Genomic DNA, 27,186 nt, shown 5'->3' with positions numbered 1-27,186 from the left:
ATTAACACAGTTCAAAGCTGAGTGTTGTTTAATATTTTAGTTTGTTCACTTTGTGCAGATGGAAGTTGTTGTGTTCTGATGTGTGTACAGCTGATCAAGCATCACTTATTTTGGGGAATGATTTTATACGTTTGGAAGATGTATTTATTCACAAACATGAAAACTTCATGACACTGGTAGAAATTATTACTTCATGTTAGAATATTTTATTTTAAAGCAGCCCATGTTGTAATCAAGCCACATTCTTAAGACCATGCTCAGTTTACATTTATTTTTCTGGCATTGTACAGGCAACCTTATAACTGTTGTGCTTAAAATATTATGTTTGTCCCTTTTATATTTTACTTGAATGGATGGCAATTGTAATTGTTCTCTCCCCATTGCATTAGCTCATGTGAATGAAGATGTTCATCTTCTGGTCTCTCACAGGTTTTAGACAAATATAGACATATAGCTTATTCAAAATGTCCTGTCTAACACCTGAGCTCTTTTACAAAACCATTATTCTTACAGGACCCCTGATGAATGAGAGATGGGTCCTGGTCTTCTTCAGCCAATTTTAAAAGCCTGACAGTCTAACTGTGAATATAAGACCTTGACTGTGAATCTTGTCTCACCTCGTTATTACAGAGCAGATAAACACCTGTCAGTTCCCAACACTGAGTAAATGATTCATACTTGAAGCAGGTATTATCCAAGCTAAGACAAAAACTGTCTGGGTTTTGAGAAAAGGTAAATACACTTTAATAAAAAATTCACTGAATTCCCTGAAACAGGTTGTTGACTGTCTACGGGTAGGTTTAGATTAATGCATTATTGCTAGACAGAAATTCCCCAGACACACTGATGTTCAGATCTGATATATAACTGGAACAATGTTCCAGAATGGTATTGCCCAGGATGAAATGGTAACTGTTTTTATTATGATCTGGCTATCTTTTGGAAAACAAAAGATCTGACTATCAGCTTTTACACTGCACTTGGGTTTTTTTTGAGTACATTGATTTAAATATCATAGTCTTTACAAACCCCGCCCTTCATTCTACTGCTCTGTCTTTTGTGGATATTGTTTTTAAAAAAGACTTGTGTGATCTGAACACATTTTCTCACAGTTGATGAAATGCTGGGTAAAAATTCACATGCGAATGTACATTATATATATATTGGTTTGTACAACAAAGGATGTTGGTCATGAACTGTTCCTTTTATAAGCAAGTATTAATTTTAAAGCTGATCTTGTAAATAAGTTAGTATAAATCACTTTGATTTAACTTATTTTTTCAAGTACAGATGAAAAATGGTAGGCTTGTCAGACTTGTCTTTTCTTCATGTGCTGGTTGACAAAGATCATAATTGCACTGTTGGTGAGGGATATCCTATTTCTTATGAAATCCGTAAGCAGGCTTTTCTGCAGGACTAATTTATTGAATGTCGGTCTAACCCCAAGTCAGAGACATTCACTCTTGCAGCCATAACATGCAGTTTTTTACAGACTAGAACCATTAAGTCTTGAACTAGAGCCCTGTTAAAAGGGTACTATAGAAAGAAACCTAGCTAGAAACCTACTGTGTGGACTTGCTTTAAGACTTTTTTGGTGTTCAAGTGTTCATGGGAAACAGAATCTTAAAACCTTGAGCTTGCAGCAGGACCGGGAAACCCCAAATCCTAAAATCACCTTTGATTTATTCATTCCTCTTTATTTTCATACATTTTTCAGTCCTGCTGTGCACCCTGCGCTTTTGGAGACACTCCAGCCTGCAAAGACCCTCACCCTCAGTAGAATAAGTGACTTTGTACTCAGGGGATTGATTTCTATATCAGCTCTGTACTGTTTTGGACATGTAATATCTATGATTAGTCACAAGGTGGAATTGTTCTATTTATTAAACAAGCTCAATTATGTGGAAGAGCATAAGAGTGTAAAATTGTCAGGAGCTAAGTCACTCGCATACAAAAAAGTTTTGGACAAACAGACGACAAAACTGGATATACTCAGCTACCACCACTACTTCAGAAAACCCGTTTAACAAACAGTACAGAATTTAATTGGTTTTCATACTGAAGTAAAATAGAAAAATGAACTAATTTTAAATTTTGATTTCAAAATAATTATTTATGTACTATTTACTTTTGGTCAGAATGAATAATTTGATGTATGGGTAAAGATGGGAAGTCATGTGATGTCAGTGTCCGTGTGTCCATAGACATAATACCTAAGACCTTTTTTCTTGCATTTTGGGTGATTATTTAAAAATAGGTTTTGCAATGACTAAAATATTTAAATATATTTGAGTGCTCTGTCATTAGCTCTAGGTTGCCAATTGGATTCGCGGAGGGCTACGTGTCCTTTGAGTTTCCTTTCATCCAGATAGCAAATGTCCATCAGACTGATTAGCTGTGCAGGTTTGTGCAAAGAAAGAAAGCAAATAATAAAGATTTTTAAACTCACTGGCCAGAATCTTAAACAGCTTGAGTAAAATGAATGGACTCTTTTAATAGTATGCAATGAGCAGCTGGTTGTGGAAGCATGAGACAGTTTCATCACCTTCCCTGGCCAGAAAACTCCCCAGATCTCAATCCTACTGTAACCCTGTGGAGCCAGCAGGGCACATAGTTCATTTTCTTGCACACTATTATTTCCTTCATCACACACTCAAGTGAATATCACCTTGCTAGAGGAACAGCATCGAGTTGAGCTTGTAATGTTTCTGTTCCTGCTGTGCTCCCCACTCACAGAAGTCCAAACATGAAATGCCCAGTATTTTGGTGAGCAAAATTATGTCTTTTACATCTCTTATTGCCTTTATGTACTTTTAGTTTTGTTTTATTCTGTCCTTGGTGTGCAGCTGGGGGTAGCCTTTGAAGTTCTTCACACAAAGCATAATGGATTATGGGAGTCTGGATTGAGCTATCCAGCAACACTGTTGAAGCCAATGCCCTAGCCAACTTCAAGAAGCAGCTCAGCTGGGTGAGAACCTTTGATCAATAACCGGCTGGCAGCCAAATGAATTCAAAGGGCCAAATGGACTACTAACCTCTTATGTTTCTTATGTTCTACTGGAAGTACAGGTTTGAAAGTCGTACTGAGTTTTTAAGTCGCAATTCTAAATTTTGAAGTCGCAATCGCTAGATATAAAGTCGAAATTCTGACATATAAAGTCGCAATTGCGAGATATAGTAGAAATTCTGAGATACAAGTCGCAATTGCGAGATACCATAGCGCGTTTTTTTTACTCCCTGGCGGAAACGGGCTTCCTTACAACGCTGTTATGATTCTGGCAGGTTTGGGAATTCTGGTTAATCTATTTTGTCGGAAAAGATCCCTAATCCCTTGTTTATCGTCTGTTCCTATTCGTATTTGTCTAGCTGTAAACTACTGTTACTAGTTTGCACAGGGATGTAGGATGTCTCCTCTCACTCGAGACCAGCGCGCAGAAATGATGAACGCTAGATTTTAATATTTCGTCTCCGCTTCCAGCGAATCGCTGTACATCAGCTTCCATCCGCAATCCCGAGTCATTACTCTGAATGGCTCCCGGTGAGGCTGTGTGTGAGGCGAGGGAGGGGATACTGCAGCTGCCACGTCCGTATGTTGGAAGAGAGCTTGACTGAAGCACAACAAAAGAAAGGAATGTGCAGAGAAGAGAGATCGGAGCAAGGCACGGCCTTGCAGTGGCAGTTAGGCGCATATTTAACTTCATCTGTGCATTAGCATCTCCGGCTCGGCAAACAGCGACCCCGCTTTCCATAGCTGCCCTGTGTCCGGCGATCCCAGCGCCCTGTTGTTGTATACGTGCTGTATACAGACGGAGGGCACTTCTTGGACAACGCAGCTCACGAAGTTGATATCACTATCAGCGCGTTTACAGCCTTTGCGTTATTCGTGCGTAGAACTGTTCTGTGCGCGAAGGTGTTAATTTAAAGACACACTGTGTTTTCTTCTTGTTTCAGCGCTGTTTTCGACGGAGGACTGTCGATTTTGTCTGGAATAGTCTCTTCGCTGTACTGCTCCCTTTGTTCTCCATAATACGTGATTTGGGCTTCTCGGTACACCGCTGTAGGTTTTTAGCAGTCCGGGATATTTGTAATTTGTTACCTTTCCGCTGAGGGATCTGGCTTCCGGAAAGGGACATAACCTTTGCGGTTTCGCTCACTGAAACACGCTTCGCTTCCTCAAACTAGGGGCAGAGGCTTAATCTGGGCTGGCAGGCGTGTTGTTGTGGCGTGGGAGGTCCTGATGCTGAGCTCGGGCAGAATGGAGGAGTTTGAAACCGAGGAAGAGGAGCCGTGGTATGATCAGCATGATTTGGAGCAAGGTAAGGGAAATAAGAAAGAAAGGGGCATTCGCAAAAAATAATTTTTACAGGGTTATAGGGTGTTCTTCCTTTTTTTTTTTCCCAAGCCGGGAATTACTTCACGAACTGGAAAACCACACCAGCGACTTCCGAACAGCGAAAAGCTGGCACAATGGTGTGGAAAAGGCCCGAGTTACTATATCAACAGCTGTCAAAAACGCATTTATTTCAGGGTTTCATTGCTTTTTAACAAATATATGCGGCTAAATAGTTATCTTCTCATTGGAAATGCACCGTAGTAGAGTAGTTTTCAGCTGGGGAAGGAATAGAGCATAAGTGGAGGTTTTAAAAAAATGTTCAAAACAAAAGTGTTGAACAGCTGAAAATCCGTTTGCCAGAGCGGTTAAGGTGCGGTGGGATTTGTCGTTGACGGAAATGCCCCTTGGTGGGTTCGCTAAAGACAGGCGCAGCTTGGCTTACTTTTTGCATGATAATTCATCTGGGGTGGAAGGTGAGAGACGAAATTTACCACGTTTCGAAGTTTTGACAGTATGTTTGCTAAAACAAGCATTACCTTAATGCACAACTACAAGTTAAGGCCGTTTATTCTCATTTTGGGGGTGTTCAGTTCACTGCCGCCGTGCCGTATTTCAGCAGTGAGAAGTGTCACAACCACCTTTATTAGTATTGATTTTCAAGGTTAAGGACCAAACTTCACGTTTTTACTACAGTTTACTCTGCACACTCTACTATACGTAAATCTTCATAAAATCTTTACATATCTTTTTGGGGAACGGTCTTTTTTGCATGATCTGGAGGGATTTTGGTTCCTTTGTCAGCCTGACTTCATTTTTTTCCTGCTGGCAGCTCAGTTCTGTGAAGTCACCCTACTGTTACTATTTACAGGGCCATAAAAAAACCCATAGACATTCTTGGGTCATTGATGGCGACCTAAAAACACAATTTCTCTCTCTGAATATAAATCTCATAATTCCACCAGGAACATATTGTTTGTGTCTGTATGTGTGCCCTGTAATGGACTGGTGCCAGTCCAGGGTGTTTCCTGTCTTGTGCTCCTTGCTTGCTGGGATAGGTTCCTGCTCCCCTGTGACATTGAATAAGATGAAGTGGTTTGAAAATGGATGGGTGGATCGATGGTCAAATAAACTCAATCCAATTTAAACATACAACAATGAGAAAGCCTGATTTAAACACTGGTGGCTGGTCATCTTATTGATCTATACCTGAAAAAACGTCTTAAGACGTCCCAGTTAGGAGTGTATTCCCATGGACGGCAGCGTTATGACCTTCTGTCACGATCTTGTCAGATCTCAGAAGCTAAGCAAGACTGGGGCTGGTCAGTATTTGGGTAGAAACACCACTAATGAAACCTCTAATTATGTTTGGTGGACCAGTATGTGGTAGTCTTCCCTCTGGGCTAGAATTTCCAAAACCATTGCTCCAGTGTGGTGGCTGGGGACCACACTAGACGAAAGGTCTCGAATACTTTGGTCACTAACAGTCCCATGGATGGATTCTTAAGAGCAGGGATATTAATCTCAGTGTTCCGGTTAAATGACAGTGCTGTCTAATCCTCACAAATAATGAGTAGGGTTGCGTAATACCTATTCCGGCTGAATTCCACTTGGAGCTCAAACAATCTTCCCTCCTTAAATTTCACCCTTAATTGAATTTGCAAAGTAATTTCTCACGTCACCTGATCTGCTATGCGGTGAAGCTGCTGGAGGTGATGACTGCCGCACGTCACCCTGATGGGGCTGCTTCTGAGTGGTGGATGAACTGGGTGCCCTCCTGCATGTTAAAGCACTGTGGGATCTCTTGGGATAAACAGTGCTATTTTTATTATAAAACTGTTTGGATAGTATTGTCCAAGTGCATGTAGTATTTTTGTAAAAGCTGAAGCTCTTAAATGTTCAGTTGATGGATCTGACCTTTTCATTGTCCTAGTCCCTCCCTCTCTGTCTCAGCAGAGCTGCACTCAGAAGTTATCAAATGGAGAACAAAGCCATACAGTCATTTAGTAATTTAATGAGCATCCATGTTGATTAATGTTTAGAGTTGATTTCCACTTCCACCGTTAGGTTCCACTGTTATGTTCGTCAAATCTGGTTGTGAACTGCGCCTCTACAAAAAATATTTAATGGAACCTAATGGACTGTTGCTTTTTTAACAGTTTGGCACTCGTAAACAAAGCAGATGATTAGGAATACTAAGCTGATATTGAAGAGCTGTATTGGTTATTAAGATGTGCTGTTCTGCAGGTAGGCCTTCAAGCATCTCTGCTTCAGTATATTGCTGTTTGCTGCAATCCACATGGTGTATCACTTTCCTCACTTCTGCCTTGCTGGGTTACTTGTTCATTCATACTTAATGTAGGCTTTACACAAGTTAGGGTTCTAAATTTCCCCAATATTGTAATGTACACTCACTAGCCAAAATATACTGAGAGGTATTTTAAACACAACAGATAAGCATTTCGTGGATTGGTAATACCTCTCAATATTCTAGGAGCTCCCTTCCAAATACTGGGCTGGGCTTCTGCAGGCATTCAGAACTGTTTGATTAATATCTGGCATATACTTCAGAGGCTTGGGAATTATTTGCTGCCCAGCCCCATTTTTCTTGTGGAACTGCTTTCAATTGATGTTGTAGTTGAGGTAATGATGTGTGGGATTGAATTGTACATTTGATCAGTTCTACCGGTTTTCAACAGGATTGAGATCTGGGGATTGTACTGGCTGGGTAAGGTGATGAGAGTCTTTCTTATACTCCTCAACTACCCATTCCCTAATATTGAGGGAGTCTGTTTATGTGATGTGAGACTCCTCCATTTTCATTTTCTCACATTTTGTCGTTCACTGAGAATGAGATTCCTTACAAGTTTGCATATTGATGGTCACTGTTGCTTGGGCTTTGATTGATATGTTTAGCTATCGTAGACTAGAGTTCAAGATTCTTCTCTAGACTTCTGACTGGTTGATGCATTCTGATGTATTCTGGGTGGTACTGGTTTCTGCCTGGATTTCTTGAGTATGTCTTTGTGCTTCAGAGCTCCAGCAGTAGACACTATGAACAAGAGGGAGAAAAGACAAGAAATTCATCTTTTCCCAGAGAAAGTGGGAGATAAAAACAGCCTAACCTTTTTAGAATATATTGTTCTGTGACACACCTTCTGCTGTTTTGACAATTTTTTAAAAAAATGTTGTAGTTGTGATGGATCTTATTTTGTGTGGTGATTAAGTACTTAGTGCATTGTTTTTTTCTAGGATAAAGCAATGATTAACAGACATGATCCTGTATATGAGTGCTTCTTGAAAGCCGCCATTATTTTTTTTTTAAATTTCATTTCCAAAAGGCCAAGAACCACACTTGTTGGCTGTCATACACATGAGCATATGCCACTCTGTAGTCTCTATCTTGTTGGTGGTCTGAAGATGTTGATGGTCTTTCTTTTGTTTTATGATGATAAGGCAAATTTTCATGGCCTTTTGTAGGATTCTGCTAGTCTGCTCTTGTCCAAACTGTGCAGATTACATCCAGTCTTTTCTTCTGCGTATTAGTCTAGTCATGTGTTTAGCTCTGACTTGGGTGTAGAAATGCCCACGTGTCATTTTCTGAGGTGGTCTATGCCAGAAGCTGGCCTGAGGCACAACAGAGGAGACAAGCAGCATCTAGCTTGTAAGGGTTACAGGCGTGCAGTTCAGCATAGGAAACGGACATCAAAACTCCCTACACTCATCGCACCCGTGGTGCAGAGTGGCAGAAGTGTGTTCGTCATGTTGGGTTTTACAAGCTGCGGCTCTGATAGACGATCCAGAACAAGGAAGGGATATTTTATGCTAGTTATCTTTTCATTGGTATATTTCTAGGCTTGCCTGAGGTTTTCCGCTTCATTGGTAAATATGTTTAAAAGCCTGCAGCTTGTAAATATTGTAACATTTAAACTCAAGCTGCCACACTATGGGAATCTTAATTCTAACTCTCTGGGCAGCTCCCCTTGTGAAACGAGGTGTATTCTCTGACTGGCCTCATATTCTTCTTTTCATCAGCTTCATTCAGGTACATCCAAGGAGATCGGTCTGGCGGGGGGCTGGCTGGATGGTGTGTTTGACTTTGGTTTATCTTGGACGCACAGTTCCGTACCTCTCACCCAACCTGACTGAACCATGCCAGGAGGAAATGTGTTATACTAGCCATGTGCCAAACCCAGCAACTGAGTATCACAGCTGCCCCTTTTCAATTTTATTTTTTCATGTAAATAGTTGCATACAAATGCTATACTTCAATTTGTGAGACCGGTGAGACACTGCTGTTGTACCCTTGTGCAAGGAACTTCACCCCAATTAGTGATTAACAAAACATTTGCCAGTCTGCCTTCCGAGGGTCAAAATGTTAGGCATCTGATGTGAAACAGTATTCTTCTGACACTTCGCTCTTACAGAATTAATAGCCATTAATAACAGCTACAATTATATCAAAAGAAAGGCAAATAAAAATAGTGCTTTTTAACCATTCATCTTTGCTAGCTTATATTTTGCTGATTTGTATTTCTGTAATTATTTGACCTTTAACTCAAGTTTCATGGGTCAGTTATACCTTACAAAAATTAGAATTTGAGCAACTTGTTGAACTATAACTCAGTCTGAATGGCCAACTCTGTTATAGCTGACAAAAGCCAATTTAAATGGGTCAGACTGCCAGGTTGATCTGCCTGTGTAGAGGAGTTACCCTCAGATTCTAAGTAAGATTATTCACACAGTTAGTTTCCAACAGAAATGTCGACACTTTTTTATGCATTTATCTTTCTTGAGAATCTCGTTCTTTTAGTACTTTAACTCTGCCGTTTCACAGAATTCTGTTGCTCCCTGTATTGTTTCCAAAACACAAAACCCTGTGAAAGTTCATGCAGTGTGGGACTTCACCCTCAGCCTTGCACAAGCCTAAATGATTCTGCTGTGAATTGATTCTCAGGTAGTGTTAATTTATTGTCAGTAATCTTTGTAGATGGTTGATTAACAGGCTTTCAAGTGGGATAGGGCTGTCCGCGAAACTCTTAAGGTCTGATACTGAAGGAAGATAAATTTCACACAAAAAACACTTAACATTTAAAGAGAAGAAGAAAAGCTGGTGTAGTGAAAGCCGGTTCATCTTGGTACAATGCTTCCCAGAGCTTGTATCTGATTTTAGAGCTAAGGTGGTTTAAATTGGAAAAAAATATCATCTCCCACAATTATCTTGGGCATTTTCAGTATTGTAAAGCTGATAATTTGTGTGTGCTCCTATGCATCCACTTCCCTACTGAAGGGAGTGTTGATGTGTGTCTTCGTGTTCGCGTATTTGTGTATGTCTGTTTTTATTTTGTGTGACGTATCAACGTATAACTGGCATTCGGCTTTGTACAGTGAGTTTTCCCCTCGGCACACACCCTTTGTCCTGCGAGAACACTTCAAACGACACTGGCTTGTGGCTTCTGAAGAAGATATGCATAGCATCTGTGTTTAATTTACACCTTATCTAGAATGTGTTTCAGCTTGTCTTATGTTTGGAATGAGCTGCCCTGGCATGTGATGTACGTGCTTTACAAGATCTCTTGCATATTTAAATAATTTTGTTTTGCAATTTCTTTTTTTTGTAATTTCATAATTTCAAACTAACCACATTGAAGCAATTTGGTAGATACGCTACAAGAAACCAAAGAGGTTGAGCTGAACGGCAAGCTTTCAGGATATCAAACAATGTACTGTATACTCCCACACATGAGTAGAATAATGTCATTATCCATGTAGAAAACAACATATTCTTGACAAGGGTTGCTGTAATTTAATTTTAAGATTCTTAAAATTGAAGCCTTCTAAGCATTGACTTTCCATGTGTAAGGTTTCGTGCAATGTATTCCAAAAATACATTGAAAATGACTTTTTGGGTGGTTTTTATTCATTTCTATATTGGGATATACATTTCTATATATGTTCTGCATGGTCTATTCTTGTCACAGTATTGCACTGATTAGAAATGAGGGTGATCGAACTACTCTGCTGCATTGTCTGTATTGATTCACTTGTACAGGAATAGAAGCTCCTCCTTTACCAACGATTTAATGTCCATTCGGTCTATAGATGTCAGTGAAGTGAAAGTGACAATCTGAAAATAGGAACAATGTCAATGACACCCGAAGAAGGCTCCACAGCTGAAATGTCTTTTCTTTTCGTCTCTTTTCAGCATGGAATAAACCTTTACTTGTTCCGTTGCAGCCTACACACAGATACTTTTTTTTCATGCTAATCCAACAGAAGCCCCTGTTACACCACTGATAAATTTAATTTTAACTGGGTATGTGCGATACATGGAACTGGATGACAGGGTCTGGCCAATGTAGTTGCTACAGTCTTTTGCTGTGCGCCACCTGGCTGCTCACGGAGTCACCTCCTGACAGCAGTCAACACTGCAGGAGTAAGCAAACCCACAACACAGCAGGACTATGTGAGAGAAGGGGCTTCTGGGGTAATGAAGACTGAGTACCTCTCTCATTCTAGTAGAGAACAGTCCCTTCACGTCAGGGGGGTTAAGGTTGTGCTGCGCCAACCCTGTGTGGAGCTCACTGCTGGCAGCCCAGCAGCCTTCACAACAGTTTGCAACAGCTGATCTACTTTGGTTTAGCAAGTTTGCGTGAAGATGGAAACCAAATCATCCCATTTTGCTTCTGCACTCTCTCAATATTTGACTTCTCTGAAATTAAGCTGTGACATGATGGGATTAAACAGCCAGATGCTTGTTTCAGACTAAGTGCTGTCCGTGACATGCTCAACAGCGTACGAGATGAAGCATGCGTGGTTAGAAAAGCAAAATGCAAAGGGGGCAGTGACCTCTGACCTGCTGTGAGGTCAGTTGCGGCGTGTTACGTCACAGGGCAAGAGTTTCACGTTCAGACTGTTCACTTTTATTCCAACAGACAGGCAGGTACTTTTTTTCCTGAGCTGAAACTCGGTGCTCGCCTTTCTAATCCGCTTAGATGGTGATCTGTGTATAGACTAAACCCTTACTGATGTTGGTCTTTATCTGTGTCAAAGCCAAACACATCCATGAAATGCACAGAGCCAGGCACTTGTTTCAGGAGTTGAGGCTCCTCTGTCCAGGATGGGGGTGTCACAGGCATCCCTCTGACTGGCTGGGAGGTACCTGTGGAGGCTGTGCTTTCTCTGCCTGACTCCTCCCACGCCCCCAGTTCAGACGGGAGGTTTGGAGAGCCATCTTAGTATTAGTGATGGTCACAGCAGTAAGCACTCCTAGTCCCTATAGCCCTATAGTCTGCCAGCCTGCCTCTTGGAGTTAATCTTTGTCAAAAAGTAATTGTAGTGTGATAACAGCATGCACAAGATTACCTTATATATTATTTTAAATTGAAACCATTCAATTGGTTCCTAGGTGATTGATCGCCTGTTTCCCGGCTATCATTTCTACAGGAAAATGACTATGACTGTGAGTCCACAACAGGAGACTCTGTATCAAAAGAGCTATGAACATGTGTGTTCTAATCCTTAAAGGACAGATGAGAAATGAAATGGGTACTGGGGCTAAAGAACAGTCAGCAGTTTTGTATTTGAGAATAAGAGTATAATTGAAAGATAATTGGATATTCGTTTACTTGTGAAGGCCATGGCCTAGTGCAGTCCTTGGTGTGCATCCCCGGTCTTTGAACAATGCCTTTTTCTTATCAAACTTGCTAGCTGTGCTTATCCTATTCTTTTCTCCCAGGGCCTGAGCATCACAAAGCAGTCCCAGTTTAGGCTTTTGCATTATGCAGAAGCCTTACGTAATGAGAGAACTCGCTTAGACCAGTTGCGTGCTCGGCAGTGATGCAGAGATGTGAAACGTGGCAGGCCTGTTAGTCATGCTTCACAGGTAAACGGCGGACACGAGGGCTGCTCTCGCTGGCACTGGCTTTGTCTCGCGCATCACTGACTTGCGCCAAGGCTCTTCCAGTTCAGCTCCGCTGTGAATTAGCAAGGCACGGATTTCAAATTCAATGCAAGAATGGCACTAACCTCTTTCGGTTGTGCGTCTCATTAATTATCCCAAGTTGACTTGTTCTACCTGCCTGTTTTGTTTCAAATGAAGGACTGAAGAGAAGAGAGTTGTACTCCGGTGCTATTCTCTAGTTCAGACCAGGGATGCCAGCTAAGGTTCTGAAAAGCTGCGGTCTAGCTGTTTTTAGGAGACACCCCTGTAAGATCAGTGCTCCCGATCTTTTAGACCATTTCAATTGCAAGTAACTCTGCAACCTGCCAGGCCTTAAATGAGCTATCCATCCCTCCATTTTCAAATGTTCCTTCCAATTCAGGGTTACAGGGGAGTCAGAGCCTGTTTTGGAAGTCAGTGGATGCAAGTTGAGCTGCACCCTGGGTAGGATGCCAGTCCATCGAAGGGCAGACACACAGACACAAATGCTCTAACACATGCGACAGTTTTCCCAGAAGCCAATTAACCTACCAGTAAGTCTTTGGACTGCTGGAGGAAACCCACACGGAGAGCATACACACTTCACGCAGTTAACTTGCACTAGCTGTTTACAAAATGGTGCAAAACATACATGTGGTGCATGTTTTTATAAACTGATGATTGACAACACTATGCCAGACAAATTCACTAGATGCCTTAGAAAACGGAGACTATTTTAGGTGGTTGTGAAAATAAAATATACATGGTATCATATCCTTCCCTTTTTATATTCCTTGCAAAGAATAAGATGGAGGAAAATCTGAAGTACTTGGGATTTGAAAGCATTCAATTTATTTCAAAGACAAGAGGTGATATATCATTTCTGCTCACTGGTTTAAGTAATTCACTTTCACTGCCGGTACTGTAGGCCTGTAAACCAAAGGTGAGACGCATATTCTCCTTGGCTATTCATGGGCTCAGGCAGGGAAAGAGTGTTATCAGCTGTGGGACTGTGATCTCTGCAGGGCAGTGCTCTGTGAGGCTGGGATTAATTACCTTGTCATTCAGAGAGAGAGCTTGCAAAGCACACTTCAAAGCACCTAGTGGGGCCTAATCCATACTCGTTAGCAATTAGATTAATTATAGAAAAATAAACAGATTAGTCTCTGCCAATATTAAATACCTGTTTGTGCTGTATCCACTAATTGTGTGTAAAATTCTGACATATATTGATTTATTTGCAGGGAGTGCTTTTTTGCCTTGTGCTTGTAAAACCTGATTTACCTTTTACTCTGCAACCCATCTGTCCCGCTCTCAAACCAGGGGGTCAGTGCTGTGGAAAGTGTAGGGTTTGTGTGTGTGTAGTCCATCAGAGCTCCTGAGCACATGGCCGAAGTATAGATCTGGTGTCCCAGGAGGAAAAGCCTGTTTTCTAAATAACACTTGCCTCTCCCTTGAGTACCTGAGCTGTCGGTTTTAATTTAGGGTATTGTGCAGCAGCCCTTTTTCATTAGTAAAGTATTTATTTAACGGATAACTAGGGGGCACTCAAGCAGTGATTGCACTGATATTTTAACAGTCTTTTGTTGACCACTAAACAGCACTGTTAGTTTATTAAATAGGAGCTTGCAGCCATTTCAGTTTTAGGATGTATCCACTGGAAAGCTATGATATGTTGTATTACTGTCAAAGGGTACACAGCGGCGAAGTTTAGACAAAAACATGTATTAAAAGCGATTTTGCCTGTATTTACAGCAAAGAGATACAAGCTAATGATAAAGATAGTGGTTATCTAATGGTAATGAAATATTTAAGGTAGGGTGAAAAAACTTCATCGATTTTATCAAATGAAATAATCGATATGAAAAGATCTGGATTGCAGCTCTGCAGGATATGGATTTTAGGTTGTACTGTGCGCAGTATATGAATTCCATTTGTGTGACATTCTGTCCTGAAAAAAAAGCTCTTTCAAGTTGATTTTCAGTTAATCTGCTTCTTTAACTGACAATCTCTAAAATAACCTTTAAAGCCGCCTCATTCCAGCATTTACATCTTTAGTAGCAGGAACCCTAACATTTGAAAAAGCTATGGCTCCCTTGGTTTGTGAGACAGTTTTAAATCCAATTGCCCTTGTTGTTCCTTAGAGAAAATTATCAAGACCTGTAAATTGAAGACGGCAGCATCTGTCTCTATTAATCACATATAAGGAAAGATTAAAAACAGAAGGTGACAGTGTGACTAAGAGCGCTGTCTCAGAGTGATGTGATGGGTGTGCCACAGCTTATGTTAACAAAGGTCCCTGTGCTTAATCATCGTTTTAGAGAGTTTTCTGGATACTGATTTCAATTTTACTCAAAGGCAAAATCTTCAATTCAGTAGATCTGTAATGTCGTACTTTCCCAGTATTGAAGTCAAATCCTTGGAAGAAGGATATCGTAATGACCTGGGGCTATGTAGGCCATGTCTTACTGTTAATTCTGAAGAAATCTGTTTGCATGACTTTGTGTTTGCCTTTGAAGAACTTAATTTTCTTCACTTTTGTAACTTTCTGGGTTGCTTAAATTAATGTACAGTATAACATCTTGTTCTTTAATTGAACTACTCTGTTTAGTATTACACTGTTTTTAGTTGTGTGTTTATGTCATTCTATCATACATTACAGACAGAAGTACAGTATAATGACCTCATTTTCCTGTGGGAAATACTGAAAGTTGTGTGTGAAGACATGCACTACAGTCCTGTTCTTAAAAAAAATCTCCTGTTACCAAGAGAAGCCCCAAGGTGTGTTAGTTTTGCGTTCGGATCTCATGGTGGGGTTGTGTAACACTTGCTGTCCCTGTCTCAGATCTGCACCTGGCCGCGGAGCTGGGGAAGACTCTGCTGGAACGCAACAAGGAGCTGGAGGACTCTCTGCAGCAGATGTACCTCACCAACGAAGAACAGGTGCAGGAGATCGAGGTATGGAGTCACAGGAGCGCTGCGTCTCTCAGGAACACAAAACAGCTACCACTTTCAAATTAAAACTGCTTTCTGACACAGTGCAACCAGCTCTGTTGGGGCTTGACCTTTACCAGAGGTGGTGGGTGTTTAATCTGTGTTGGGGTGATGTTTGTAACAGTGTTTTCACAGTGGACTAGACTTGCTCTCCTGTCTTTTCAGACTGTGGTGATGTCATCTCAGTGCCTAATTTACTAATCCTACCGCAGGAGCCAGCTTCAGTACTGAATTAGTTTAAGAATAGAACCAATCTATTCCATAATTAATGTATAACGCCAACTACAACATTGCGGGGAAAACACACAAAGTTACATTGCACATACCTATTTTGCATAATATCTATTCTTTATTTCTGAGGAGCTGCTTTGTGTCTTTAGAAAAAGATCACAGGATAGAACATGCACTGCATGCAGCACTTAAGCATATTAGCACGTATTCTGGAATTGATCAGAGCTTGAAGGCAGCAGAAACCAAAATGCAGTAATTGGTTGTGAAGTGATTACTGAATTATGGCCTTGAAAGGGTATGAAAGAGGTGTTCTTCACGTGGTGCACCTTAGCCGTCAGATTAAGGCCAGGGTAGAGATAATTCCAAGGGCACCTTTGCTGTAGCTGCAGTGCTGTCATTGTGTGCTGCCCTGCCATCTCAGAGAGTGACAAACGGGCTGTATGGGGAGAGACTGGAGACTGTGCAATCCATCTGCCCACTGCAGCTTTGTGAGCCATTTTTCTGCGGTCCCTCTCGCTCGGGGACAGTATTGCTAACACGCCACCTCATCATAGCAGGAAAGGGCTGCAGTGTCGTAGGTTTTAGTGGATTAGCTTGACCCATGCTCAGGGAGATTTAGGCAAATCTACTGCATTCCGCAAACCTTGAGATCCTGGGCACCCTTAATAGAGCATCTTCAGGACCAGTAAGATCACGTAAGGCACTAAACTCTGGGTAAGGAGAACTGGTCTTCTTGTGCTGTGCAGCCGATAGAGTTGTGGGACTACTGGTTCCCATTTGAGCACGGTATATTATTTAACTTTGGCCATCAGAAAAACAAAATCAAGTGTTCGTGAGCCAATTATAATCTATGACTGCTTGAAACTGCTCTGTTGTTTAATTCTGTTGCAGCATTTTCACAGTAAGTTTCTAACTATCCTATACAGTAGAGAATGGGGGACTGCAAGCACTGGAGAGGATTTCATGTCCCTTGTCTATGCTTTGTTGGCCCAATGCAGATATGGGCATTATTGTAAAGCCCTTTTTCTGGTCATTGCTTTGCCTCTTTCACTGTACCCTGACCTACAATTACTTGAGATTAGCACTCTACCACCAAAGACCTCTTTTTTTCTAAATATTCAGGCAGAGTGAAATGTACATTCAGGATGAAAGGGTTATCGGGGTAGACCCATGCCTAATAAGTTAGTTAACCTGTTAGCTGGATTGTGAAAATTATACAGTGGGGCATTGTCATTTGGCACACAGGCAGATGAGACCATGTTACTGGGGTACATAAGCCCTTGGTTAAGAGTATGTCTACTCTTTCTCCTATAATAGTGTGTTTTGGGGCTGAATACTGTAGATATCACTAGTGATTTCAAAGACATTCGACAGTGCTGAACAACTCTCCCCCCCCCCCCATTAGTCTGTTAAACTGAGGGTTTACTGCATTAAATTGCCAGCACAACTCAAGAGTCCATAGTACTGTGCTTCCCTTGGGCCCATATGTATCTGTGACAAATTTCGCTGAAATATGTGGTGCACTTCTAATTATGCAATACTTTGAAAAGGCTGCCTAATTTTAGAATATACAGTGAATTCCAGATACAGACTTATGTCTGTTGATCAGCAGGGACATTAATGTTGAATTAGCAGATCTCGTGAATCCTATAATAGTACTCCATAGCTTAACCAAGCTTTACCAGTTGCCAGATTGTCACAGCATTGCAGATGGAGGGCTGATCCCCAGAGCAGGCCCATGAATTGGAGCAGAGCTCGATCTGAGAACAGAATTAAATGGGTCAATGTTGTGCTCCAGGGTGTTCCTGTATTATTAACAGAGATTGCGTTAATGTTCTGCTCACCTCTGTCCTGTGTGACCTGATCCCCTCTGTGTTTCATTTGAGCAATTAAATGGCACAGTGCGTTTGGAAATGAATGCACAGACCTGACACGGAGCAAATGGGAGGTGTCTCTGTGGGTGGCAGTAAATGTTCTTGGTAACTTTAATGACAGTGTCAGCTTTTCATGAGCTGAGATGAGCTTTCATGGCCTAACATAACTTCATGTATGTAACAGAAGGTTATTTAAATAGGAGAAATCAAGTAAGGAAAGACAGACTGCATAATACCCAAAATGAGCTACTGGGTTAGTAAACTAGAACTTCTAGGTGTATTTGGAGATTGGAAATATAGCTCATGGTTCTCCCAAACTAAAAAACAATAGTCACATAGTACTCTTTTCTGATTTGACATCCTCTTTTATGTACTGTTTCCCAGATTAAGGCCTCAAATCAGAAACCTCAATCCACCATTGAATGGAAACCCAATGGAAACTTTTCATTGGGTGCAGAAAAGAGGCAACAGGCAATCAGAAGCCTATTGAGTGCCTATTGGGTTTATGAAGCCTGGAAATGATGGTTTACTCTGTGTTGTGCCCACAGTACCTCTCCAAGCAACTGGAGATGCTGCGGGAGATGAACGAACAGCATGCCAAGGTCTATGAGCAGCTGGATGTGACAGCCAGAGACCTGGAGCTCACTAACCAGAGGCTTGTTCTGGAGAGCAAGGCTTCGCAGCAGAAGATTGAACGGTAAAGAGCTCTCGTCTTTCCAGTCTGCAGGGAAATGGCTTGGAGGCTCCTGAGAGGCTCAACTGATTTGTGGTCTTCAGTCATTGCAGGTTGGATCTTGTGGTCTACAGGTCACTTGCTGGAATTTGAGCTGTTTCATTAGCACTTTTGGCTGTGATCAGGAATCCTCACCCATTCAGTCAAGCAGCACGACATTTTGAACTTGGTCAGAGATTCCTCGACATCTCCTGTGGCTGTCTTTGCACCTTTGAATTTCTGGGGATATTGGAATGAACAGCACCAGGGAGCAATCCTGACTTTATAGATTTAAGAAAATGCTGTTTTACATTCATTCTACAAGAAAATACTGTTCCATTGTTCTACATGCAATTCATTCTGTAGCCCTATTCATAAATGAATTGTATAAATAATTGCAAACATTACAGCATGTTGTCCGTTAGAAGGAGAGTGTAAAATGACCCTCAGCACAGTCACAGATGCACAAAAATACTTTCATGACTATTTATTATTCGAGTTAAAATCCATATGTGAAGTAATACATAGCCTACATTAATAATTTTTAGTGCATGGCAGAAGATCTGTAAAACAATAACATACTGTAGGCTGCTGTTTTAAATTAAAAATTGTGCATTTTTAAAGTGGCTCAGTTTATTTGTTCAAATGCCCCTTCCTGGTTCAGCAAATATTGCTAGTTCAGTTTGTATGGTTCACTCTGCGTCTTGACTGAGAAAACCAAATTCCATGTTCCGAGAACTTCTTCTCACATGGTGGATATCTCGGGACACAACTGTTCCTTTTGTTGGTATACAGTACATCTGTCCGTTTTCTAAACGCTTTATCCAGTTCAGGGTTGCGGGGGAGCCCGAGCCTATCCTGGCAAGCACAGGGCACAAGGCAGGGTACACCCTGGGCAGGATACCAGTCTATAGCCAGGGCATGCACAGACACAAACACAGATAAGCAGACACTCAAAGCAGGACCAATTCCCAGAAGCCAAATACACTACCAGTATTTCTTCGGACTGTGAGAGGAAGCCACAGCTCCCAGTGAAAATGTAGTAGAACACGGGGAGATCATACAAACTCCACACTGATACCACCCCAGGTTCGGAATTAAACCTAGGGTCCCAGCTCTGAGTCACCAATGCTAACCTGCTTTTAATAGACATTTACCACTGATCTAGCTGATCTTGACCTCTGGTTCTGTCAGCTCAGAGCCAGGCCATGAACAGAGCTGAGAATTACCTTTGGAGTGAATGAAGAGTGAGCAGGAATTGTGTGTGAGGAAACGCACATCTCCACTTACTGCCCCTGTTGTCTGCTCTGGCAATGAATTGTCCAGTCATAACTTCTCAGCCAGCTTCTTGCACTTTTCAGCTCTATGCTCTGAGTTACAGTAGGAAAACTGTCAAGCTGAAAGGTCACAGTTCCCTTGATAGCATTAATTAATGCCTCTTTCAAAAGAGATTAAAATGTTCTATAGTAGGATCTTTTATCCTTTTTTGTGTCTCACACAAGAAAAAGAAAATTTCCTCTCCAAGTCAGCTTTTATGTAGTAAATAATGGGTTTCTGTCAAATGTCTTCTTGGCAAGGTAGATCATTGGACTCAGTTTGATCAATTTGTTTTTACAAGCTTCTCACTGCTGTACACAAAATGTATAAATATGTGTATTTTTATTTTATTATTTTTTAAATAATGTATTTTACTTATTTTTGTGTGTATTTTACACATCTGTCTGCATATGTTCACAGAATTAAAAAAACCTCTAGTTTTCCTGGTGGTGTTTTACAGAAGAAAGTGAGCATCTGTCTGATTTATTTCCTCTGTGTCTTTCTTCTCCCGCAGCCTAACAGGGACCATCGACACCCTGCAGGCCCAGGTCGATGCTTTGCAGATTCAGGTGGAGGAGATGCGCTCACTGGAGCAGCTGAGAGTCCGCAGAGAGAAGAGGGAAAGACGCAAAACCATACACTCCTTCCCCTGCCTCAAGGAGCTCTGCTCTGCTCCCAGGTAGTCCTGCCCTCTCTAAAACCACCTACTGCTGTGGATCTACCCAGCTTACGCACCACAATGCTTAGCCATTAACATCCCCTGTATCACGTTTTCTGTCACTCTTCATATGTGACACCTGATACATCTTCCTCCTCAAGCAAGGCTACACTCCCCACAGCACATTCTGGCCTCCTGATAGCATCAGGGACTCTTTGTTCCGTTTTTACTGCCGACATCTGACACCCTGCACAAACAGTACCCGACGCAACTTGCTGAGCCTTAATTAATTTCATTTGCATGCTCTAAAACGGCATCCAGACAACAGAATTTTCAATTCTGTTTTCCGGCCTTCTTCCCATCAAATTCCTGAGGCCCACAGGTACCTCTGTTTTTCATGCCACTGAAGCTCTTAGTTTGTTAAATTGAGTTTGACTGGTGTGAAACAGGATGAAATTCTGCGTCAGCTGCACAGTGGCCTTTTAAGAGAAGATTTGCCGATCACTGCCCTGTCTCAGCCCAGATCATTCTTAAATTCACCCTTCTATACCTGATCCATCCTTCACCCCCGTTTGACCCCCTGCTCAGCAGGCCCATCAGCCAATCTGAGGTTTTGTCTTCCCTTCTGTGCAAAATCCTCACGCCCAGCAGACCTCTGACTCTGTCCCTCCCGCCCCCAGGTACGAGGATGGCTTTGTGATCCGCAGCTCGGCATCGGAACTGGAGGCCAAGCCGCTGGAGCAGGAGAACGAGCGGCTGCGGGAGACGGTGGCGTCTCTGCGCTCGCAGGTGCAGCAGGAGCGGCAGCGGAAGGAGGGTGCCGAGCGGGAGTGCGCCGCCGTCCTGCAGGAGTACACGCAGCTGGAGCGCCGGCTGCACAGCGCGGAGGGGTGCCAGCTGCGCATCCGCGAGCTGGAGACGGAGCTGCGCGAGCTGCAGCAGATGAGGCAGACCAAGACCTACGTGCTGAGCGGAGAGGACGGCCTGGCCCAGACCCTGCTCAACAGCGCCCCCGAGAGCGACACTCTGGAAGACCCCCTGGCGGAGGAGGCGAGTCGGAGCCAGGCCCTGCCCTCCTCCAGCCCCGTACGGAAGAGCTGCAGTGACACGGCCCTCAACGCCATTGTGGCCAAGGACTCCTGTGGGCGCCAGCAGGGCAGCTACGCCCTCCACGCCAACAGCGTGCGCAAGAGAGGCATGTCCATCCTGCGGGAGGTGGACGAGCAGTACCACGCCCTGCTGGAGAAGTACGAGGAGCTGCTGGGCAAGTGCCGGCGCCACGAGGAGAGCCTCCGCCACGCCGGCGTGCAGACCTCCCGCCCCGTCTCCCGGGACCCGTCCATGAAGGACTGCCGTCCCCCGGACAGCGCAGGGCCCCCACACCCCGAGACTGTGGAGAGCATCAGCAAGCAAGTGGAAGCGGTGGACAAGCGCCTGGGTCAGAACACCCCCGAGTACAAGGCGCTCTTCAAGGAGATCTTCTCCCGCATCCAGAAAACCAAAACGGATATCAACTCCACCAAAGCCGGAAAGACCAGCAAGTGAAAACCGGCCAGGCTGAACCACACGGAGGACTGCTGACCAATATGTGAGGAGACTGGCAGGACCTACTGTCGTAGACAACAAATGCTTTAGTTTAGTTCACTCTGTTAGAGAGCAGCCCATCCGTGACATTTATCGATTTAATTGCAGTATGCATTAATTGCTTTGTCTGCCTCAGTCCAATGCTGAGTCGGGAACCTGAAAGTTTGTTTGCGCCGAGCTGATTGCAGATGCCTACAGAGTGGGCAAGGGGAGTGTTGTAAATGAGTCTGGTAACAAGCACCCGTCTTTAGGGCAGCAGTGACTGAGTGGTGGGTAATCGCAGGCCTTGCATTGTGAAAGCATTCTTTTCGCCTCCTGCAGATGTCGTGGGTACTAATCATACAGCATTGCGTGCTCTGCTCACTAAGCAGCCATTTGGGTTTTTTTTTTATTTTTAAGGAAAACAAAATGTATCTTCAGGAAATTTCTCAGGGGTTTCTAGAAGATTTGGGCATCAGACTCTTCTTCTAAAACTTTGGAACAAAGGCTAATTAAGGGTAATTTAGCTTTTTCTAAAGAAAATGCAGTTTAAATATTACTGTCTATATGCATGTTATTTTCTGGTTCAATTATGTCTGAATGACTTACATACTTACAGTATCAGTCTCAAGAACTGTATACAGCCATCAGCACTACTGAGAGATTTCTGTACAATTCTAAATGTCACTTTCACTCCGACGTGTTCACTGGCTCTGTTAGCTAGGCATTTGACTGTCATCTCTCTTGTACTGCTGCTCAGTTGTAGTTCTTCATAAGAACACATTTACATATTTCCAAACCACTCGGCATTTGCACTGCAAAAAACATTCTAATACCATTAAATTCCAAACAAACGTGCAAATATTGAATTCCATTGAGAAGCTTATAAAGCTAACTGGATTGAGCCTCACCAGGACCAGGGTTGGCTACCCCTAGTTCAGAGAAAAGGCTGGGTGGAGTAGATTGTACCACCCTGCCAAATTCCTTTCAGTCGCATGTGGAAGTTACTTTCAGAATGGGGAATTTTACTGGCTTCCACTTAAAACTTGTTTAAGTTAAGGTGCGAGAAACAAAGTGATGTCAAGGAATGTGCTGAGAATTAGAGCTACCTCTTTAACTAGTATTGTTCAGTCTTGGACTAGGCTTACTTCCTATTCTACTGTTATCATTTCTTTCAACTCTGCAAATTTAACTCCCACCCCACTCCTGCACAATTAAGGTTGTATCTGTATCTTGATGTAGCTAAATTTGCCTAGCTTTAAGTGAGCTTCCTAGCTTTAGGCAACTGTAGCTATACGTATTTGCTACCTGAATAGGGTAGTACAACTGACTCTGTTGCTTTAGCTACAATACCACTTATAAATCGCCAATAACTTTCATGTAGGCCAGGGATGGGTAGCTTCAGTTATTTAAGAGGGCAGCTTCTTCAAGTATTTATCAGTTAAGTATTTTACTATACTCTATATATCTATTTGCAGGATACTGAAACATTTCACATCTTGCTTATTATACTCTTTGTAATTTCAGTGCACAGCTATGAAATTTTCAGAACACTAGTCCAGTATGAGATTTCCTTTTGTTAATTTTAGTGTGAAAGTTTAGTGTTAGTACAGATTGGCATGTTTAAGCCGGTCAATCACAACATCAGAGACAGATGTTGAAAATGTTTTCTTTTGTTCACTCTTCTTAAGAACCTGAGGGCCTGTGAGGGGTTCGGAATGTGAACAGTTCAGATAAGGAGGCTTGTCGCACTGCAGTAAGATGGGTGTGTCATTATTTTTGTTGCCAGACCGGTTTCAACATTCCACACTTTCTTGCTCTTTTTGCTACTTCTTGGAGAAAGCCTGTTACACCAGCATGATCCAGGCCTGGTCTGTGCCCTGAGTCTCCTAGCTTTGGTGGCAGCTAAGATCTTTATTGCATGTGGTATTCGAATATTGTACCAAACTATCTCAATGAGATATTTCAGAAGCTATTTTCATGGCTCAGTTCCTGGTTTCAGATATACTGCTATTACTTATAACAATTACTTATAAGGTATAGCTGCTATTACTTATAACATGCAGAATTCTATCTGTCATTAATACATTTTCAGGAAATAGTTACACCCCTATAGCTGCCTTAAAAGGGTACCTCTTAATGACCTACAGACAGTTGGGAATCACACACCTTTAATAAGCCATCTTTATTATGTAATAACTTATCTGTATCAATTCTAGACATTTGGTTATTGTACCAATATAACTAAGAAAAGGAAATATTTAAATCCACCAATTGTAGAGTTAGTTAAACCTATCCGTTTTTTATTGGTGAAAACAGTTATATAAAGGCCTCATTAACCAGATGATTCCATGAAAGCTCCAATTTGGCTGGGACAAAAATGGGAAGGTTTAGAATGTGCCATGAACTGAGATTAGGAAACGTCATATTCTTCACTTTTGTGACAAGTTGTCTTTTCTTGCTGGTGGTATATTCTGCCATCTCTCTGGGATTTGCACTAGTAAGAATCCAGCCTCCTGCTGCACATAATAGCTCCCTGTACTGCAGCACTTCAGAATTGCAGCTGTTTCTGACTTTCCCGCTGAATTCATGGAGAGAGGGGGATGCATGAAGCAGTTTACCATAACACTCGACTGTGGATGTCAACTTCCCTGCTTTCAGGAGCTACTGGAACTATTAATAAGTTACAAAATTGCCTAATAAAATGAATTCATTACCTGTTAAGTAGTTCTGTATGATTTGAAGCACTTGGATGAATCTCAGCTCTGTGGGAATATCAGTTTGGAGATTTTTTGCTCCAGGAATGGGAGTGACAATCCTTGAAAGAGTCATGAAAGCAATAATACAACTGCAGCCCCACTCTCAAGATCCAGTTCCCACAGTGAACATGGCCACATTTCTAGGAGTTTTGCCGAGTTCATATTGTTGAGAGGCATCTCCATGGGTTGGAGCTAATGATAATGCAAGAGATCCAGCAGTACAGAGAACACAGTTGGATTTTATTTAGTGTTATAAAGAACTTGCAGTGACTCAGTTGAAATCACTTGCAGACCTCTGGAGATGCTCCATCAACAGAAGCTTACATTTGCTAATACAGTAGATGGCCCCAGTTAAGCCTGATGGAACATTTTTGATACCATATTTATTCTATTGTAAAAAAATATATAGGCTCTGCCTTACAGAGCTAGCCTTTCACTGTTAAGCCATGGAAACTGTGATTTGTTTCAACATTGCTGTTTATACTGAGCCTTGCTGATGCTGGCACCTAACGGGTTTAAAAAACTCCTGCCAAAACAGTGTTCCTCTTGCACTTGGGATCGGACAAGGAAGTGTGACTGTGAATCCTTCTGTGCAAGCAAGCTCTATTGCCTAGCATCTCTCTATGCACTAGTTACATTGCCATACATTTACTGAATACTGTACATATCAAAGCCGCGTTGTAGGACTAAACAGAGCAAGGCCAATATGCAAGTGTCAAATCCATTACCAAGCCAGTTCAGAACAAGGTCTGAGTAAGAAATTAGATTTCAAGTGGCATATCATTTCAAAACCAGATTAAGTAATTCTATACCAGATCAAACATGGTGATGTCGCATTGATAACATGTAGACATGATGAGCAAAATCTTATCAGTACAACTCATATCGGTTAATGTCCTATGTTCGGGACCCTTTTGTCTTTTGGATGCGTTGATACGCCTTGGGGATTTGTGATCATCTTTGAAAGTTGGTGAAGCAATGCTGCAGTATTGTTAATGCCAATCGAAGTGCTGAGACAAGTCTGTTCTCCAGCTAAATATAGACCAGCTGCAAAACAGGTCTTCTGTGTTCTTTATTAATACTCCCAACTTGTCATGGAAGGCAGGTGCACATGATTGATGCTTTAATAAACCGCTGTCCTCGTATCATGTGCTGGTTCCTGTCCACAGTCCTTTTTCCTTGGTCTGTTTTGGATCAAACACACCGCTCTTGCTCCTAGTGGAAAGCTATACGAGGACCTTTTCCCAATAGTAACAATATTGCACCCTCCGTATGCTGGAGCCCAGCTCATTTACAATTGGAAGGGATTTTTAAGATGATGGAAAAAGTAAAGGAGGTTGCTGTTGAGTTACTGTTGTCATTCAGTTATTGTCTGATTCATTTTTTTCCCTTGAAAATAAAATCCACAGCCTTTTGCCATTTAAATGAACATATTCTAATGTCACAATGAGTTTAAAATGGAACCCTGAGTCTCGCCATAGTAAAACCCAAGCTCTGGTCACTGCCTTGAGGTAGTTGCTCTAGACTGGTGCCTTAGCCAGGGCAACTTTTTCAGAGCCCTTGTACAAAAGTGGGGAATTAGCCCAATTTTAAACCAGGGTAAAATGAAAATCATTGTGAACAACACAATGTGAAAGCTTTCCAAGCAGTAGCAGTGGAACTCAAATTGCTTATAGATGAGAAGAACAAAAGGGTGTTTATGTGCTTTTAGCAGCTGCAGTGTAAAGCACGCTGCTACTGACCTGCTAGGTCTCAGTCACAATCTGCAGGGTCTTTAACCAAAGCTTAAGACCTAACCCAGGCTGCAGCTCAATGGCTGTGGGCACAGAACAACACGGCAGAAATAAGGCCTCATCCTTATCCATGGTCGGTCTGGTTTCTCTCAGGGTAGCTTCACTGTTTGAGAATGGAATTGGGAGCGTCATTTAGAGGTTACAGACGCAGACATAAAGGGAGACATTGGAAAAGTTGCCAAATTGTGTAGTGGAGCTGTTTCCCCACTGCCTTAATAAGGAACAATTTTGTTTGAAACGGTATACTTCAGGATATAGCAATGTTTAGGAGTCTTCAAAATTGCACTTAGAAATGCTTCCTAATGTCTCATGTATTGTATTAATTTGAGCATTTCCATACTGTTGGACTCGCAGAATTAACAAAATGCTTCCCTGTGTATATGAGTGTTCTTATTCCAAAAGCATTTTCCCACATCTTTTACTAACACCTACAAGGAGAATTGGTTAGAAAATCTTAATGTGATGACTTATGAAAGTTTGAATTTTATTATTGTCTTGCTGTGTCCTACCTGTTGAAAAACATTCTTAAATGGTGCCATATAATTATGTTGAAAACTTTCTTCAAATCTGTAAATAAGCTTGTTGTATTTAAGTTAGCTCTCACCAGTTTAATGCTGTCCCATAGTGTAATAATTTAAATGTCTGTATTTAACCCACTGTCTTCTGTCTCTGCCATATTAAAGCATTTCCAAGCAAACCTCTTTTATAATGTTTTTTATGGAAATCCCAGACAAGGAAAAGAAGGAATCAGCATTGGGGTCTGGTTTCTGAACTTGATACAACAACATGACATGGCCATTTATACAAAGATGACATTTATCAATGGGTCTTTCCCATTTGAAAATGCCCGCTATAAGTTGCAGTTTACAAATTCTTCAAACACTGTTATGTAAACTGAAAGAGTTTCTCTTATGTTCTATTAGAGAAGGACGGTGTTTTCATTCATCATTAAGAAGCCGTTAAGGTCAAACACAGATTAGTTTTGTCTAGGACCTTTTCCATACTGGCACGGAAAATCCCGCACGTTTCTGCAT

At 41.9% G+C, this 27,186-nt stretch overlaps 1 protein-coding gene across 1 annotated transcript; it reads left to right on the top strand.

Annotated features, from left to right (window-relative positions):
- Positions 1 to 4,178: 4,178 nt before the first annotated feature.
- Positions 4,179 to 26,849, top strand: cdr2l (cerebellar degeneration related protein 2 like). Its single transcript, XM_088927970.1, has 5 exons — positions 4,179 to 4,316; positions 15,097 to 15,209; positions 17,899 to 18,047; positions 19,894 to 20,058; positions 20,718 to 26,849. Exons 1-5 carry the CDS (start codon positions 4,238 to 4,240, stop codon positions 21,580 to 21,582), a joined length of 1,371 nt encoding a protein of 456 aa, XP_088784096.1. The 5' UTR covers positions 4,179 to 4,237; the 3' UTR covers positions 21,583 to 26,849.
- Positions 26,850 to 27,186: the final 337 nt, after the last annotated feature.

Source organism: Atractosteus spatula, chromosome 11 (genome assembly GCF_055471065.1).
Source record: "Atractosteus spatula isolate fAtrSpa1 chromosome 11, fAtrSpa1.hap1, whole genome shotgun sequence".
Taxonomy (NCBI): domain Eukaryota; kingdom Metazoa; phylum Chordata; class Actinopteri; order Semionotiformes; family Lepisosteidae; genus Atractosteus; species Atractosteus spatula.
The sequence above is the reverse complement of the archived record's forward strand: the minus strand, read 5'-3'. Positions and strand labels throughout refer to the sequence as shown.